This window comes from Sapajus apella, unplaced genomic scaffold (assembly GCF_009761245.1).
Source record: "Sapajus apella isolate SASKATOON/1434 unplaced genomic scaffold, GSC_monkey_1.0 scaffold174, whole genome shotgun sequence".
NCBI classification, from domain to species: Eukaryota; Metazoa; Chordata; class Mammalia; order Primates; family Cebidae; genus Sapajus; species Sapajus apella.
The window spans coordinates 1,314,532-1,333,362 of record NW_022437114.1 but is presented as its reverse complement, the minus strand read 5'-3'; the positions used below and the strand labels follow the sequence as shown (position 1 = coordinate 1,333,362).

Here is an 18,831-nt window from a genome sequence, read left to right as displayed (position 1 = left end):
CCAGGACAAAAAGCCTAAGGCTCGCTTCCTACCCTAAGTCCCTGTTTGGCTGCTGGGCCTGCCTCCAGGTACTTCTGCTAAGGACCTGGGGCAAGGAATGAGGGGTCTAGGGAAACAGGCCCCACACAGGGAGCTTCCTGCTGGTCCTTGGCTCAGAGGCAGCATCATTTCAACTGGCACTCTGCTTCATCCGTGGTGCTGCTTTACCACCACCTCCCTGGACCTGCTGATGCCCCGCCCCACACCCCTCCCCCAGCCTGTGCTTGCTGAAGGCAGGCCAGCATGAAATCCTCAGGAAGCTAACATCTTAGTCCTGAGCCTCCCATCTTAGTCCTGAGCAGCCTGAACCTCATGGCCTGGGGAAGAGCAGCAGATTCCTGATGAAGGCCAGGGGATAGACATGTGGCACCGTCTGAGTCAGCAAAAGCCCCAGCTTCAACTTCAGCACCCACCAATACCTGGTTCTGGAGAGCCAGGTGTGCCCCTAAGTGGTAGTGCCCACCTCACTCCCCTGCCCCAAACCCTTCTAGGGCCACATCACCCACTCCTTTCCACTCAGCAAACATTATTGAGCCCCACAAGAAAATGGAACAGAAGGTGCTTCTCCCCTCGAAAGCTCCTGCACCAGCAGTAAGGGTTCTGCAGTGTCTGTCAAACCTATGGGCCTTGTTTCCTCTGCTGTCTGCCTGACAAGCTCCTGTTCATCCTTCAAAGCCCAGCTCAATAAGACTAGAAACATCTAAATGGCTATCGGAGGGGGCTGAATAAATTACAGCAGCCCCTCCCTGTGGAAAGGAACTAGGAGGACATTCTTTCTATGTTGAGTTAGAAAAATCTCCAAGATATGCCATCAAGGAAAAATACAGACAGCAAGAACCAATAATGTATTCTACTATTTGTGTTTAAAAGCAAGGTGGGAAGCAGCTAATAGACTACATTAGGAAAAGGTGTAGCAATTTCTCATAAAACTAGACATATACCTTCCCTACACCCAGCTATTCTGGTCCTGGGTATTGAAAGCCAAGATGAAAATATATACCTATACAAAGACTTGTACAAGAATGTTCATAATAGCTAAAAAATAGGGAACAGCCCAGATGGCCATCAAATAGATACATGTGGTAGATCCACATGGTGGCATTTTACCCAGGAATAAAAAAGAACAAACTACCCATACACACCACAACTCATGAAGCTCAAGAGCTAAGTGAAAGAAATAAGTCATGTTGTATGATCCCATTTACATGAAATTCTGGAGCAGGCAAACCTAATCTATGGCAAAAAATAAAAATCCTAACAGTAGTTGCCTCTAGTGTGTTAGAGGTTGGCACAAGGAACTTTCTGGCAACAGTAATATCCTTGACTGGAGTTCGGGTTTCATTAGTCAGAACTCAGGGAGCGGTCCACTTAGGATTTGTGCCTTTCACTGTATTTTTAACCTTTAAAAATAACCATAAGCAGCCAGGCACAGTGGCTCATGCCTGTAATCCCAGAACTTTGGGAGGCTGAGGCGGGTGGATCACCTGAGGTCAGGAGTTTGAGACCAGCCTGACCAATATGGAGAAACCCCATCTCTACTAAAAATACAAAATTAGCTGGGTGTGGTGGCGCATGCCTGTAATCCCAGCTACTTGCGAGGCTGAGGCAGGAGAGTCAGTTAAACCCAGAAGGAGGAGGTTGCGGTAAGCAGAAATTCTGCCATTGCACTCCAGCCTGGGCAATGGGAGCGAAACTCCATCTCAAACAAACAAACCCCACCATAAGCAAGTACTGAACTCTAGATAATGATACACATGCTTAACTATTTATAGAAGATCACTGACTGTGTCTGCAGCTCACTTTGAAATGCACAGAAGACTGATGACAGACTGGCAGGTGGAGGGGGATGGATGGTCAGTGCCTAGATGACAGGGATATGGGGGCTCACCTGCAATCTTTTTTATTCCCCCAAAGGGGGTACACCATTTCTGGAGGCACTGCAGGTGGATGTATGGAGTGGAATGAGCAAGGCCCTATTCCATCCATCTCCCTGCTCCAAAATTCCATTTAATATACTCGAATATCGGATATCAGATAAAAAACTGTTAAGAACACATACCACACTTGATCTCAGCCAAAAGGCTGAGAGGCAATCAAGTGTAATTCCTGCAGTTTTCCTTGTGACATGTTGCATAATCAGTGTTGGGAAGGTGCTATGAGTGTGTGCTGCCTCAGGCACAGCCTGGCCATCTCTAGAGGAACACATCGGTGTAAGGCAGGCACTTCTGGAGAGGGAACAGGAGGCAGGGGGCAGGTGTGGAAGGAGGTGTTTCACGGTGCACCCCTTTGACAATTTTCCATTAAAAAACTAAGTGTATATACTTTTTTAAAATCGAAAGCCCCACTTAGTAAGCCTTCCCCCACTACTCTTCCCCGCATGTACGTGGGGGGACACACACCTTCCTCTCTTCCCTCCAGGGCTTCAACCTCCCTTGCTGGGAAGTCATGCACAAGCTGGGTATGACTTCGAATCCTGGACCCCTGGGCTAGGCCTGGCCATGCCCTCATGGGGGCAGTGCGGCGGGGGAGGGGCCTGGGTCCGAAACGCCACGGACGCGGCACTATGCACGTCCGCCCACGCGGGGGCGCTGTGTCCTCGCAAGCTCCCGCGGGGCGCCGCACGGCCCTGGGGAGGCTGTGGTTTTCGAGCATAAAAGGGAGAGTGGCTGGCACTGCCTCCGCTGCCGCTTGGCCCTGAGATCCCACCGCTCACGGGATAGGCCCCAACCAACCCAGCCGGACCCTCTACCCTTCCCCTCATTTCCCTCCCCTTGGCAGTTCCGGCATGGGCGAGGCCAGCCGGCTCTTGCCCCGGTCACCCGGTGGGGCTGAGCAGGGCTCTACGGTGCGCTGAGAGCGCTCAGGGCGTCCCCAACAGCATGACCCGACCCAAGGATGAAGCTCTGGGGAACAGGACCACTTGCGAGGACCGCTGAACGAGCACAGTGGGGCGGCCGGCATGAAGGGGCGGGCCCTGCCTTCCCGCAGGCCTGGTGGGAGGGGTGAGGAACTTGGAGCCCTGGGACCTGTGGAAGGGTTTTGGTCGGGGTCCTGGCAGTCAAGTCTGGGTTCTCAAAGATGGTTGGGACAATAGGCGGGAGGCCTGCAAAAGCCGAAGAGGCTGGGAGACCTGGTGGCTGAGGCCTAGGCCAGGCAGGACTCGCGGTGCAGAGGTCACATTAGGTGTCATCCCTCTTCCCCCTACCCCGCAGGCCTAAGTCACTCAGGCCCTTGTGTTACGGTGGCATCGGGACCTCTACCCGCTACATGCACGCGGCCCCGTGAACACCTGCGCCGTGTGTGCCCTAGACCTGCGACCTGCACCCCCCCCCGTTCCCCGCACGTGGCTCTAGTGAGTGTTGTGTGCCGTTCGCCGCGTCTCAGCACGTACCCCACCATGTCCCTCTGGGTGCGGGGTTCGCGCGCCTGTGCCCTCCCCGCAGCTGCTGGCGTCCCCATTAATCACGCGGCGCTGACGGCGTGGATCTGCGCGCTGGCGGCGTGACGGTGACGGTGATGGCGGGTGACGGAGCGGGCAATCGGCGGGCGCCCATCGGCCCATCTTATCGCGCCGGCCCAGCCACCGCCCGCCGCTCGCCGCCCATTGATCGCGCCAGGCAGGGGCCGGGGGTCAGCACGGGCCGGGCCGGCCTGACAGCAGCATCCATCGCCGCCGAGACGCGCGCTGATGGCGGCCCTGCAGGCAAGGCCCGGCCATTAATCACCGCGCCTGTCGCCGAGTGACGGGGAGGGGCGGCAGGGCAGCAGGGGCAGACAGGCAGCCCCTGCAGCCAGCCCACCCCCTTCCCATTCCGGGGCCTTGCAGTGTGGCCCGCCCTGCACCCTGAGCTCCCCAGTCCCCTTGCCCAGGCCTCCCTTATTCCTTATCCTCGTGCTCTCCCGAGAACAAATGGAAGGGGAGTGGCCACACACTGGAGGAAGCAAGGAAGAGGAATTTCTGTGTGGAGAATGAATGACCACGGTTGAAGGGGTGAACACTGTTCTACCTCTCAGGGACCTCTTTTCTAGACACCAAATAAGAGCGGGTCTGGCCTTACAAATACCAGCGCTGGTTGGGACAAGGGAGTGATCAGGAACCCCCCTCTGGCTGCTTGGGCACAAGCTGAGCCTCACCGAGTGTGGCGTTCTAGGGCCCCTGGGAGAAGCAACGTGTTGTTTCTGGCAGTTGCCCCATGCTACCCTCTGCTCTAGAGTTGTATTGTCCTGAGCCAGTGCTGGCCCCTCTGGGCTAAAGGGCTTTTTCCAAACATGGGGGGATCCTAAGTGTCCTTCCAAGTGCCAGCATCTGGAATAGGGAGGGGGAGGGCCTAGCAGGCTGCTTGCTCCAGTTTGACAAACTGCGACCTCTTTTTCCAAGTGGGCCAGGGATCAGGAACTCTTCACCACCTCTTAGTCTCTTGGGTACCTGATGCAGCCACAGGTCAGTTCACCAAGTCCTCACATGGGTCTATGGGATGTGAATGTCCCACTCACACACCAGGAAACCAGATGTCAAGGGGCTAGGACCAAGGGCCACACAGAAGAAAATGCAATCAATGCCACACCCTGCTGAGCCCCAGAACCCCTGGTCCCTTCCTACTGAGCCTCTGCCCACAGCCCTCCAGAGAAGGGCCTTCTTGGGGCACTCCAGCTGCTCCGCCCACGGCTGGCCACAGTTTCTGAGAGCTAGAGGTCGACTGGGATGTGACCTCATTCCCCTTCTTTACTACACAAATGGCTAAGAAAGGTTTGCTAACCAAGAAGTCACTCTGGTGTGAGAGCACGATCCATTTAGTCCTAAAAAAACAAACTATCCTACCAATCTGGCATGTGTAAACCTAAGATGTGTGGCAGTTAAGAAGGTGTCTGCACTGAGAAAATGAGGCAGGACACAAGGGGGTTTCCCTGCCAGGGCCAGGGACTTGTCTTTCAAGAGCCCTTCCCAGTCTTACAAGTATCTCTGGGCCATTAGCACAGGAAACAGGGCGCTGGGATTTATGTGAAAATTCTTCCCTCTCTCTCCTTAGCCACCCAATCGGCTCCCTGGGAGGCACCCAAGAAGCCTGGGCTGAAAGCCTGGAATATTCAACCACTTCCAATGACTAGCCCCCACCCTGCCTCACTTTAGTATTACAATAATTTTTCACACCAGAGCTGAAATAGCGCAAAAAATGGGGCTGCTGTAATTGTTGTTAGATTGTGTGTCAGTCTGATAAGATGTAACAAATATTTTCTTCCCCACCAGGGTCTGTTTCCCTCTTAGTAATGGATAGAGAAACTTCTCATAGTCGGCGAGGGATCAGTCGTAAAAACTTCACCTGAAAGATTAATGTAATAATCACAGGCCTTGCTGGAAAAAATAAGGAAAATTAAAATAACCCAACCTTCCTACCTATTCAGAACCATCTCCCTCACTTTGGAGCACAGACCAGTGAGCTGGGCCATCTCTCTGGGCACTACCTCAGCCAGGATATCTGAGGAGCAGGAACCAGGGGTCTGTGGCCTGGGAGGAGCAAGACCACAGTCCCCTCCTCACCTGGCTGCTCTGGATGTTGGTACCTTGGGCAGCTGAGGAAGACTGTCCCGACCGCGGCTGTGAGATCTGCAGTCAGTGCCGCTTCCATCCTGGTCATCAAACACTGTGAAAGGCTTGGGGCCTAAGTGAGACGCCCAGCTGGGGCAGAGGCCTGGTTCTTGCCCTCTAAGTGGGTCACCATCCCCACAGAGAACCCAGCTTCCCTCACCTGCCTGGTACAGAGGTTAGATCCTGACACGTCCTGGCTGCCGCTAAATGACAACCATGCAACACCCAGAAGGAGGCAGTGTGGCCCCAAGAGTTAGGAGCACAGGTTCCGAGCAGCCTGATTTCAAATCCTGGTTCCATCTCTCACCGGCTGGGCAAGGGAGTTGCCTGAACTGCCCCCTCCTCCTCTGTGGAAGTGGACTTGAACTAGCGCACCTATCTCAGTCTCATAGGGTACTGTCAAGGCAACACGGAATGCAGAGCGTGAACACAGTCCCTACTGCAATAGCTCTTGCTACATCTCCCTTCTGTTTGTCTAACATGGCTTGAGTTGGGAGGCCAAAGACAAGCACAGCCTCAGAGGACACTGACAGCTGGCATGGGCCACATGAGCAGTTGACTTCATGAAGAGTCCTACCACTCCCGCCGGGCCATGCCAGGGTCTCCTCAGAGGCCAGGCCCAGGGAGAAGAGTCACTCTGGCAGCAGGGACGGGCTGGGGCCTCTTAGTCTGGATGGAATCCTCAGTTATCATCTCCGCCCCCTCCCACTGTCCCCTCAACATGACTACAGGGGACTGTCCCTAATGGAAGGACAATACTGCTTGTCCCACAAGAAGCTCATAGTTTGGCCAAAAGCAATGGACCAAGATGCCCATCCTGGTCAGTCTCACCTCCCACATCATAAGGGCTCGGAGTCCAGTCTGAACTTGCACATGGAGCAACTGTCAGCTGTCTAACTTGCACATGGAACAGAGTCCGGGTGCTCAGCCCCACCTCAGGTAGGGGAAGACAGGCCTGGCAAGGGCAAGAACGCAGCACTCATCCTACTGGGAAGGCACATTCCAATAAGGTGCACTATCCGGTGCTGCATTTGCCCTTGCTGCTTACTCAGTGGGTGAACACAGAGATATGGCCAGAGAGATGTGGACACATCAGAGGGACACACAAGCCAACTGACAGAGCGCTCACTGGCCAAACCTGGCTCAATTTGAGCAACAAAATATATCTACTAAAGTATACAATGAACTTCCATGAGTCCATCCTGATACAATCTCCCATGCAGGAGAATCCCAAATAATTTCCGTAAATATTCAGTTCTCTAGAGGTGAGCATAACCCCAGCCCTTTAAGTGTGGGCTGCACATAGTGACTTCCTTCCCAATAATTCACTATGGAAAGGCAGCAGAGAGTAACTTTATAGTGGGAAGACCCTACAAACTTGACCTCAGCCAAATGGTCAAGGTCACCATCATGTTGCTAGCATGTGTTGAGAACCGCACATGATACGTGATGAAAACTGGATTTTACCTCTGAGGTCTTCCTCTCCATAATCCACAATCCCAGTCTACTCATGAAAAAAGCATCAGACAAAGCCTAATTGAGGGATGTTCTACAGAATACCTGATCAGTCCTCCTCAAAACTGTCAGGGTCATCAAGAACATGGAAAATCGAAGAAAATGTCACAGCCAAGAGACATCTAAGGAGTCATGACAGCTACTTGTAATGGGGTATCCTGGATGGAATCCTGGGACAGAAGAAAGGACATTAGTTAAAACTGAGAAAATGTGAATGCAGTATAATAATGCATCGGTATTGGTCATTCACGGTGACAAATGCGCCATCTGCTGTAACATGTTAACAATAAGGGAAACTGGGTATGAGACACATGGGAACTCCCTATTGTACGTTCACAATGACTCTGTACATCTAAAACTGTTCTGAAAAGTTTATTTTTAAAAAACTTAAAGAAGACAGAGATAGAGATCAAAATAACCTATGAAGATTTATAGAAAACACGCCAGGTAAGGAAGGGTTCTTTCCAAGCAACTACAGGAAAAGTTATGATAATTTAAAAAGAAATGCTTTCTACAGTGAACTGAGAGCACTGCAGACCACGCCTGAATGGGGACAACAGCCCCAAGCCCAGGGGCGAGCACCCACAGGACGGACCCGGGCCAGGCACACCAGAAGAGTCTCTTGCTGCTGAAAACCTCAGCCATCTCACTTCATGTACTTATCCTGCTGGTCAGCCAGGATTTTGGCGGACGACTTGGCATCATAGAAAAGCTCACTGATCTCCTCGACGTGCTCTTTCTCAATGCTATCCTTCCCGTTGATTTTAGCAAGCAGGTTGGCCGGGGTCAGCAGCTGCACTGAGTACCTAGAGTGGACAGAGGCCAAGGCTGGAGTGAAACTGGGGCCACCAAAGGAAGCCCCTTCCCCCAAATCAGTAGACAGCACTGGCACCAGGGGCAGTTCCCAATGCTAAGCTTGTGCTAGCTGTTGTGAACACGGAAAAGGGGAAACAAAGTTGTCACTTCTCAGAGAGCTGCAGTCACTACCCCATCAGAGAGGGGCCAGGAGCCACCAATAAGACTTAAGTGCTATTCCCCAAATCTAGTACAGTCTACAAATTCTCTCCAATAGGAAGTAATGCCACTGCTACTGGAAAAGGACTGCAAACTTGGATGTATACAGGTGCCTGACAGATAGGGATATTTAACATGGCAGGGAAACAAAAACACAGCCAGCTGGAAGTACATGCCCATTGAAAGGCACGAAGACTCCGCCAATTTAAAAAGTCCTCCTTTATCCAAATGTCACAGCTTGCATTTGGATAACCTCAGGAGCAAGAACTGACTCAAGGGCTGTAGGGAAGGGCTGAGGATTGTGAAGCAATGATTTTACAATGAGTTAGGCCACTGTTAAGGGACATGGTCTGCGGGCCCCCAGACATTTTTTATTTGCATGATAAATATAATGGTTAAATAAATAAAAATGTTAAAGATTTACCAGGCCTCATAATATCAGCAGGAGAACAGGAGCCAGGGCCCAGGCTAATGAGCTGCTACATGGGCCCTGCTCTCTAGTTCCGTGCACCTTCTCTGCCACGAGAAGGCCCAGGGTCAAAGCACTCTCCACAAGAGGGGAGAATCTGCTGCAGAAAACAGGGAATTTGGCCTTACTCTAGCCTGTTAAAAACCATCGGCTAGATCCTCTGCATTTGAAGCTCAACTGCCCTGGCACCCAACATGCCAGGAAGAGCAGATGGATACAGTACTGTGCCCTGGGAAGGGACCTGCTTTTATTGCCCAGAAACGACCACGGCGAGGGCCCTGGCTGTGCTAAGGAGGCCCTGGTGGGCTCAGGGGACTGGCTCACCTCAGTGTGGTCTTGGTGCCAATCTCCCCCAGGTGGTTCAGTGCCTCCTCACTGATGTTGATTCCCTCCGTCTGGGCGCGGATTTTAATGATCTTTTAGAGGAGAAAAAACATAATCAACAGTGACTGACCTCAAATGCCCCATTTCTAAAGTACTTTACACAATGTCGCTCAGTACTTCTCACTGTGCAGCATAAGAGAAACCAAGACCTGGGCTGGTGGGCAGGGAGCCAATACCTGCCCAGCACTGCCGGCCCAGCACATTCCGGGCATGTATGGCCCCAAAGTATGCATGAATGGCATCATGGCCAGTGTGCTGTGTTCAACTGATGCAGTGTGGCTGGCGCCTCAGGAGGTGTGCGGCTTCCCAGGTGGCTCGCTCTTGCCTCCATGTCCTCCCCTCCCCTGTCCCCAGGCAGAGAACTGAGGCCTCTTCTAACCTACCCTTGCTCCCTCAAGAGCTCTAACCTTCCTCTCCAGCATGGGTACCATCACCCACAAGCACTCAGGCAAGAGACGTTTTTTATTTGCTTGATAAATATGATGGTTAAATAAATCAAAAAAGTTACTTTTAAAGATTTACCAGGCCTCATAACATCACTGGGAGATATCTAATCTATCAAGAAGAGGCTGACGCTTGTTGCAGTTTGAAGATCTTGGTAGAGGTGGAGGGGAGGCAAGCTGGCAGCGGGGACGCTGTAACACAGTGGACCAGGATCCTGCAGGCGCACCAGCACTGAGTGATAAGGGGCAGCCGGGATAATGATGTTGTGTGTTGTGGAGCTGAGATAACTGCAGGACTTCGAGCCGCATATAATACAGGAATTTTTCACTTTGGCAGCTTCGTAAACAAGATATCCAGAAGCCCTTGTTGAAATTAAAGCCATAAAAGAACACCCAGGGTAGAGGCCCAGGAGCTGGGAAAGACTGAGTCCCAGCTTCTGCCATCCAGGAGGGAGGAAAGCCAGAGGTTTACTGAGGTGGCCATGTCAAGCCTCGCCTGTCAGCTCTCCAGGCTGGGACCCTGCGGGCAGGAGTTCCAGGGGTGGGGAGCCAGTCTCTGATGATCCTGGTTGGGGTGGGGGGACAGTATGTCGGCTGCCCACAGATCAGAAGGGCCCTGGAAAGCACCAGCAGGTCCAATGAGCTGCAATGAGCCAAGTGAGGGTGAGATGCTTGGCCAGCAAATCCCCTGGGGAGGCAGCCCTCCCACCCAGCCACCACTGCTGTAAGGTGCTGTCTGCAGTCTTCCCTTCTGTCAAGACAAGCTCAGAATGCAGATCTTTGTATGATATATCCTAGATGGGGTTTCACCATGTTGGCCAGGCTGGTCTCGAATTCCTGACGTCAGGTGGCCTACCCACCTTGGCCTCCCAAAGTGCTAGGATTATAGGCGTGAGCCCCCTCGCCTGACCAGATATGTATTTTTAAAATATTTTCTTCCAGTCTGTAGTTTGTCTTTTCTTTTCTTTAACAGTATCTTTCAAGGAGCAGAAGCTTTTGATTTTGGTGACATTCAATTTATCTTTATGGATAGTTCTTTTGATGTCATTTCATTGTATGTGTTTTTCAGCTTTTCTCTAGGTTTGAAATCTTTCGTAATAAAAAGTTGAGAAAAAAGAAGGCAGAAATCGCTATTTTGTTTTTTATAAAGCAAACAATTACTAAAAGGCAAACAATAGCATAACATCCTCTGAGTTCTAGATGTCAGAAACTTGTTCAAATATTTCACGAACATGGCATAGGCCATAAGAAACTTATCAGCTGGGCTCATGGGTAAGCTGCCAGGGTGTGCACTCCACTGAAACAATCTTAGCTTGTGCAGGAGGTGCTCCACGGTCTGAGATCCAAAGCTAAATGCAGCTGGGCAGAGAGGGGCCCTTCAAAGTTACTGGCTGGTACAGGCATGACCAAGTAAAGGTGCTAGGAGGGACTCCCTGCTCCATCAACAGAACTCCCCTCTGGGCTTCAAGACAAAAAGGGCTTCTCACTCACAGCTGGGACTGAGGAAACTGCCAGGTCCCGCCAAGAAAAATGTCCCCACAGGACCTTCTCAAACTCCAGGGAGATGCAAATATTGAATCCTGGAGCCTGGTCACAGGAGACAGCTTCAGCCTAAGCATCTCCCATTCAGTGAGCTGCAGTGAATCTGTGGCTCAGCTTCCAGAATGTCAGGGACACTGCTCTCTCTCTGACTAGAGCAGGTCAGAGCAATCGTGAAAGCGTCTGTCTCAGGCTGCTCAAAAATGGACAGTTCATAAATAAGATCTTTAATCATTTAATAACCTCCAGGGATAGTTTATGAGGGTGTCGGCTGGGATTGCAGAGTACACAAGTTATATTGAGTTTGTTTAAAAACCTAGCCCAGGCTCCAGTAAATATGCTGAGGTTACTGCCTGGGCCAGTGGGAAAAAAGCCACCAGTCCTGAGAGAAAGCCCAAGGAGAGAATCTTCTGACTGAGCCAAGACAGCCCCAGTCCAGAGCTGGCCTGGCAAATCACTGCTCTAGAAGCACAGTGCAGAACATTCCAGACTGCTTGGGCCAGGAGCTCTGAGTGCACATGGCAGCAGCAAGGGTAAACTAGCTGAGCGGTAGTCCTGGCTCTGCTAGTTACTCTCCACATGGCCACAGGACCCTTGTTCTTGGAGCCTCCAACATTGGCTATTTCGAAGCTGTTGTATGTTATACGTAGAGGACCCTAGAGGGTACCTATGAAGCACACAAAGCTATAAATACAGTAATAACAACAGCAACAGAAAGAATGGGAGGGCCCATTATTGTCAATACCTCACAAATCCTAATGACAATCTTGCAAAGGAGGGAGCAGATCTTCCCTTTAACAGAGATGGTGGAGGCTCTGCTAGATGTCCCAAATTGCTCAAGTCAATCAGCAGGCAAATGCAGGCCTCAAAATACTCCTGGTGTCTCTGGCCCTGACCACATCTGTGCTGGGCTGCCTTTTTTTAGCAGGACACATGGGGTTTTGGACCCAACAGTAAGGTGCTATGGCCTGCAGTAAGAATGGGCCAGGTTCCAAAAATTGGCAGAAGCCCTCAAGGATTCTGTTGCAAAGCCACAGACCTGCCCAGGGAGGCCTCCAAAGACAGGCCTCCAAGAAACCTGTCATTCATCATGCTGTTTACAGTAGACAGGTTTGTGTCCTTTGTTAGGACACAAGCACTGGCCTCTTCCAGGTCACAGTGGCTACATTCTAAACCCTGCTGGAGCTGGCTCGCTGTTAGTTCAGGTGGAACAGTGAGCCTGGCCTTGTTCTCTGAGTAGAAAAGGCTACAGGCACAGTCTGGCCTGGTCACCAAAAGGCTATCACTAAATCATTATTTTATTGCCTCCTTTTTATAGAGCTGGTAGCCTCCCTAATGGCTATCATCAAGGTGATTTTTTCACTAGCCTTTTCCTAAAGCTTATCAAAGGGGGAATAGCAGAAGAGACAATAGCCAAGACAGGGAGCTGAGCTTCTGTTGACAGATGGGACAGCATCTAGTTAGTCCAACCTATCTTTCAGATGGGGAGATTGAGACTCTGGAGTAATGTGACTTGCTCAAGCCCAGCAGCTAAGTCGTGAGATGGTGCACAACAGCCAGATCCAAGCCGTGGATACCTTTCTGCACAGCCGTCAGCGAACACTGGGAGCAAATGAGAGGAGAAGAAAGCAGGAAGGAAGAAGGGAGGCTCACCTGTTTCATTTCCTGCGGCGTATACAGCATGGTCCGGATTATCATCACACGGTCCAGAAGGTCAAGAGGGATACCATGAGGGGATGTGATGTCCTCAGTGCCTCTGTAAGGGGCAAAATTAATCCCATCACATAAACCTCTGTTAGACAAAAAACGACACTGGAAATACAGCTACAGCACTCATACCAAAAGCAACTGGCTAGGCAGCCTGAGAATCAGAGCCAGGAGCAGAGTAACCATGCTAACCTCCAGTCACATAAAAAAAACTTCAGGCTGGGCATGGTGGCTCACACCTGTAATCTCAGCACTTTGGGAGGCGAAGGTGGGTAGCTTACCCTGCGGTCAGGAGTTTAAGAACAGCTTGCCAACATGGTGAAACCCTGTCTCTACTAAAACTACAAATATTAGCTGGGCATGGTGGTGCACACCTGTAATCCCAACTACTCGGGAGGCTTAGGCATGAGAATCACTTGAACCCGTGAAGCAGAGGTTGCAGTGAGCCAAGATTGCACCTCTGCACTCCAGCTTGGGTGACAAAGTGAGACTCTGTCTCACAAAGGAAAAAAAAAACCAACTTCATTATCTTGGTAATCATCAATATCATAGGAAAAGTGGAAAAAAAGAAAAAACGCCAACTAAAATCATACTAAAAAATAATCATCTGGATATTTGCCAAACTTTCATATATACTGTTTTACAAATTATACTAAGTATGCACATATATTTTTTTGCTTTCATCCATGTTGCTGGATGAACATGCAGTCTTTTTGTTGTGTTTTGTTTTTGAGACCGAGTCTTGTTCTGTGGCCCAGGCTGGAGTACAGTGGCATGATGCTAGCTCACTGCAGCCCCAGACTCCTGGGCTCAAGTGCTCCTCCTACCTCAGCCTCCTGAGTAGCTTGGAGTACAAGTGTGAGCTACTGTACCTGGCTTGCCAGTCTTAATAATTATGTTTAGTATTTACTTAATAATCTATTAAATATTTTCCTTAACCCAAATTGTTGAGCATTTAGGTAGTTTCCAACTGTTGCTATTATTTTTATTGATATTTTGATAAATAATTTTACACATACAGCCATAAGCATTTCTTTAGCAACTGTTGTAGCGCCTGACAGAACCCTGAATAGCTACTTGAATGAGTAACTATCCTAATTTATACAGCTGCACGAGTTATCTAACCTCACAGGATCATAGCTAGTACCAAGTATTCTCATTCTGAAATATTTTGCTATTTCAAGTTTAGAAAAAGAGGGAAAGGTAACACCTTATTTAAGTTTGCATTTCTTTGATTACTAATGAGGCATTTGAATGCATGCCTTTATATATATTATTTTATTTCTTTTTGAGAAGGGTCCAATCCCATCTTTCACCTATTTTTCTCTTGAACCCTTAACCAAGCCATAGGAGAGGAACTTTGCCAACCCACAAGAACCTGAGGTGCCCTGGGCAGCCACTGGTGGCACACGGGGCCAGTCTTCAGCTACAGTGTTTGGAGGCCCCATATACTGTGGGCTTCTTGGCGTCTGAGGGTCATAACAGCAAAGAGTCTACATTTCTGGTATTCTTCAACTTGTATAGGATTGTTTAGCCTATGGTTATAAGTAATCAGTATAACTATAATAAAGAACTAGTCATGTCAATTGGATTTGTTAGTATCTGATTATTTGGTTTCAAAAACAAGTAAGCATGCTAAAAATTTAACTTTAGTAAAAATAAAATATACCTGTTTAAATTCTATCCAGTTAGTTGAGGTATAAAAATGCATATTTATGATTGTAAAAATAAAATGCAAACAAAATACATCCTAGCACAGGATGAACCCTGAAAACATGCAAAGTGAAATAAGTCAGAGACAAAAGAACAAATATTTTATAGTTTCCTTATAGGATATATCTATAGTAGGCAAATTTATAGAGACAGAAATTAGCTGGCTTGGTGACATGTGCCTGCAACCCCAGCTACTCCAGAAGCAGAGGCACAAGAATCACTTGAGCCCGGGAGGCAGAGGTTGCAGTGAGCCAACACTGTGCCACTGCACTCCAGCCTGGATGACAGAGTGAGATCCTGTCTCAAAAGAAAAAAAAAAAGACAGAAATAGATGAGATGTTACTAGGATCTGAGGAGAGGGAGACTTGGGACTTCATGCTTGATGGTTACAGAGTTTCTGATTTTGAGGTGATGAAAAAGTTTTGAAAATAGCAGTGATGGCTTTGGAAACAGAAGTGATGGTCATACCACACTTCTATTTCATTAATTAGAAGTCATTAATGCCAACAAATTGTACACTTAAAAATGGTTAAAATGGCAAATTTTATGTTAAACATATTTTACCACAATAAAAACAATTCAAAAGGAGAATAAAATGCTACATTAATGACTTGTTAAATCTAATGCAAAAAAATTAAAATCTTCAAAGTAAATATGGAAACAGACTAATAGCAAATACAAATATTCAGTTAACTTTACAGAAAACTTTTTTTCCCAGCAACAAATCTGTCCTCTTAAAATTAGGAAGAATATAGGCCGGGCGCGGTGGCTCAAGCCTGTAATCCCAGCACTTTGGGAGGCCGAGGCGGGTGGATCACAAGGTCAAGAGATCAAGACCATCCTGGTCAACACGGTGAAACCCCGTCTCTACTAAAGCTACAAAAAATTAGCTGGGCATGGTGGCGCGTGCCTGTAATCCCAGCTACTCAGGAGGCTGAGGCAGGAGAATTGCCTGAACCCAGGACGCGGAGGTTGCGGTGAGCCGAGATCGCGCCATTGCACTCCAGCCTGGGTAACAAGAGTGAAACTCCGTCTCAAAAAAAAAAAAAAAAAAAAAAAAAATTAGGAAGAATTATAACGATGAAATTCTATCATGATTCAAATGCCTGCAACCTTCACATTAAACAAAATAACCTTTTAAAACAATATTTAATTTTTAGTTTTCTAATTCTATTTAGGCCACAAGTATTTTTTAAATCTTATTTGAGAATTCTTTTGGGAACTCTAAGGAAACTGTAAGATCTCAATTGTGCCACATTAAAATATCCCAAGGACAAAAATATCCAAAATTCTACACCACCCATGATAAATCACAATAAATGTTAAAAGTTTAAAGACAAAAAGGTTAGAGAAAAATGAAGTACTCCATAATCAAATTTCATAAGAACAGAATTTATAGAAATGCATTAAGAACATTTCTTATAGTTTCTGAAGTCTATTAAAAGGCTGCCAAGTGGTAAAAAGGAATTTGAGGAGAAAAACAAAAAAGAAAAGGCTGCTGAGGACTGCTAAACATTTTTCAGGAATTAAAGACCAAACATTTTTTAGATTTGTCCAAGCTATGAATCTGAAGTAGAAAGCTTCTTCTAGAAAATGTATTCATGGGAGACGGTTCTGGTCAGTGACGCTGCTGAGTGGGCTGGCTGAGTGGAGCCCCCACATGTGCTAGCAGTGGTGCTGGGCCGTGTGCTGACCTCAGCAGTAGCTGGGGGGCCAGGAAGTAGGGAGGATCACGGTATAAGAAGTCAGCCATCATGATAATGTTATAATATAAAACTGCTAATGAGCTGCATAATTACATTTTACGTAAATCCGCAGATTTATTCTTGCATTCTAGAAGTTCATTTCTGGCTTTGGCCTCAGTTTACTACTAATTTTAACATTTCACCATTCAGCAATTGTCCAAACCCGGCCATTAGTGAGCTTCCTCCAGATAGACAATTTGGAGTTGTGAAGCCGCAGGCCCAACTCTCCTTTGAATCCAATACGGTGTATCGATAGGAACAAGACAAATATACTTCTAGAAATGAACTCTATAGATACACCGCCACATGTGCAACATGGCTGACTCGTTTGTGACTACTTTTCTCTTACTGTAACTTAGGATTTCTCCGCTGTGACCCTGTTGGTGTTTTGGACCAAATTAACTCTTTTTGAAAGGCTGTCCTATGCACTGCAGGATGTTCAGCAGCGTCCTTAGTCTCTACTCACTAAATGCCAGCAGCACTTCTGAGTCATGTTAAATCTGCCCCTTGTTGAGAATCACCACATAAATGCTTCTTTATGAAATCCTGTAACTACAGGGACACAGATAACACAAAGCTTTTCTGCTGACAGAAAGCGCAGTAAAAACACCTCTCTAGGTAATATGATGAGCAACTCACCTAACAACCACTTAACCTTGGCTCAGTGGGCAACAGTAAGAGTGCTAAAAGGACAGCCATTTGATTTTCTGAAGCTGATTTTCTGAGGCTGCCAAGACAATTCAATAAAACAGAACAGTCTTTTCAACAAATGGTTCTGGGACAACTGGATATTCACATGCCAAATAATGTAGTTGGACCAATCCCTTCCTTATGCCACACATGAAAATTAACTCCAAATGGATCATAGTCCTACACACAAAAGCTGAAACTAACACTCAGGAGAAAACACAGGCATAAACCTTTGTGATTCTAGATTAGGCAATGGGTCCTTAGATACGAAACCAGAAACACAAACAACAAAAGAAAAAAACATAAATTGGACTTCATCAAAATTTAAAACTTTTGTGTATCAAAAGACACTGTCAAGAAACTGAAACGACAATCCAAATAGGATATTTATAAATCACATATAAATGATAAAGATCTAGTATCCAGACTATATAAAGAACTCTTACAATTCGACAACAGAAAGACAAAGAACCTGAATAAAAAATGGAGGTGGCTCATGCCTGTAATCCCAGCACTTTGGGAGGCCGAGGCATGAGGATCACAAAGTCAAGAGATCGAGACATTCCTGGCCAACGTGGTGAAACCCCATCTCCACTAAAAATACAAAATTAGCTGGGCATGGTAGCGCACGCCTGTAGGCCCAGCTCCTTGGGACACCGAGGCAGAAGAATTACTTGAACCCAGGAGGCGGAGGTTGCAACGTGCTGAGATCACGCCACTGTACTCCAGCCTGGCAACAGAGACCACATTTCAAAAAAAAATGGGAAAAGACATGAATAAACATTTCTCCACAGACAATATACAAATGGCCAATAAGCATATGAAAAGATGATGCTCAAGATCCTTAGTCCTTAAGGAAATACAAATAAAATCATAATGAGATATTACTTCACTACTTACTCGGATATCTACAATCAAAAAGACAGGGAAGTGTTGGCAAGAATGGAGAGAAACTGGAACCTTCATACATTGCTGGTGGGAATGTCAAATGATGCAGCTGGCTTTGCAAACAGCTGGCAGTTCCTTGAAAGGTTAAAACAGTTACCACTGGACCCAGCAATTCCACTCCTAGGTACATAACCATCAGAAACAAAACCTGTTCCACATAAAAATTTTGTACATAGTCCAGGTGTGGTGGCTCACACCTGTAATCCTAGCAGTTTGGGAGGCTGAGGCAGGAGGATCCTTGGAGCCCAGGAGTTCAAGACCAACCTAGGCAACAAAGCGAGACCCCATCTCTACTTAAAAAAAAAAAGCTGTACACAGATGTTCAGAGCAGCATTATTCATAATAACCAAACAAACCAACAACCCAATGTCTATCAACTAATGAATGGTTAAATAAGATACACTACTAAATATTCCATATAATAGAATACTATTCAGCCAGAAAAAGAAATAAGTACTACGCATGCTACAACATAGATGAACCTTGAAAACATCATGCTAAGTGAAAGAAGCCTGTCACAAAAGACCAGATTATATGGTGCTGTTTACATAAAATGTCCATGTTGACATTATTATCACCACTACAACAAATTTCCTAGTGACAAGATTCTCTTCCAGAGCACACAACTGAATTTGGGTTACCTAAACCAACCTGCCTAAAGATCCATGCTCTGAGCCTCTTCCTTCCACTTGGGTAACTGCAGTCCATCAAGGTCTCCACAACCTCTAGCAGCCCTTGATCAAATCAGCCCAGATGGGGCTGGGGCCAAATCTCCCAAGTTTCAGGCTGACCAGAGCTTTGTCTCCACTGAGCAGGTTCTGAGATCAAGGCCACCTTCCTGTGCACCTTAGTCCTGGGTGGGATGGAACTGAGTGATCTTGCTTCTGGGGACGAGAGATGCCAGGCTCTGCAGGCATCTGCTGGGCTGGGTTCCCTACTGTGGAGGGAAGGGAGCCTATTAGCAGAGTTGCCCAGCAGGGGGCACTGTCTGTCCAAGGCTGAGCCCTTTCACCAGCTGCACTATCAGGATGAAGCCTGGCG

General features: G+C 47.8%; 1 protein-coding gene and 1 non-coding gene across 2 annotated transcripts in view; both read right to left on the bottom strand.

Annotated features, from left to right (window-relative positions):
- Positions 1-1,951: 1,951 nt before the first annotated feature.
- LOC116542850 lies at positions 1,952-2,133 on the bottom strand. The gene has a single exon (XR_004265376.1). It is a non-coding gene; the product is annotated as a U2 spliceosomal RNA (small nuclear RNA).
- Positions 2,134-7,491: 5,358 nt separating this feature from the next.
- The window catches only part of RUVBL1 (RuvB like AAA ATPase 1), a 40,164-nt gene continuing 28,824 nt past the window's right edge, over positions 7,492-18,831 (bottom strand). The window contains exons 9-11 of the mRNA XM_032267955.1: positions 12,641-12,743; positions 8,946-9,037; positions 7,492-7,944 (exon numbers count right to left, since the gene is read on the bottom strand). Of these exons, the coding sequence (XP_032123846.1) occupies positions 7,785-7,944; positions 8,946-9,037; positions 12,641-12,743 (355 nt within the window). The 3' untranslated portion in view covers positions 7,492-7,784. The remainder of the gene's footprint in view (positions 7,945-8,945; positions 9,038-12,640; positions 12,744-18,831) is intronic.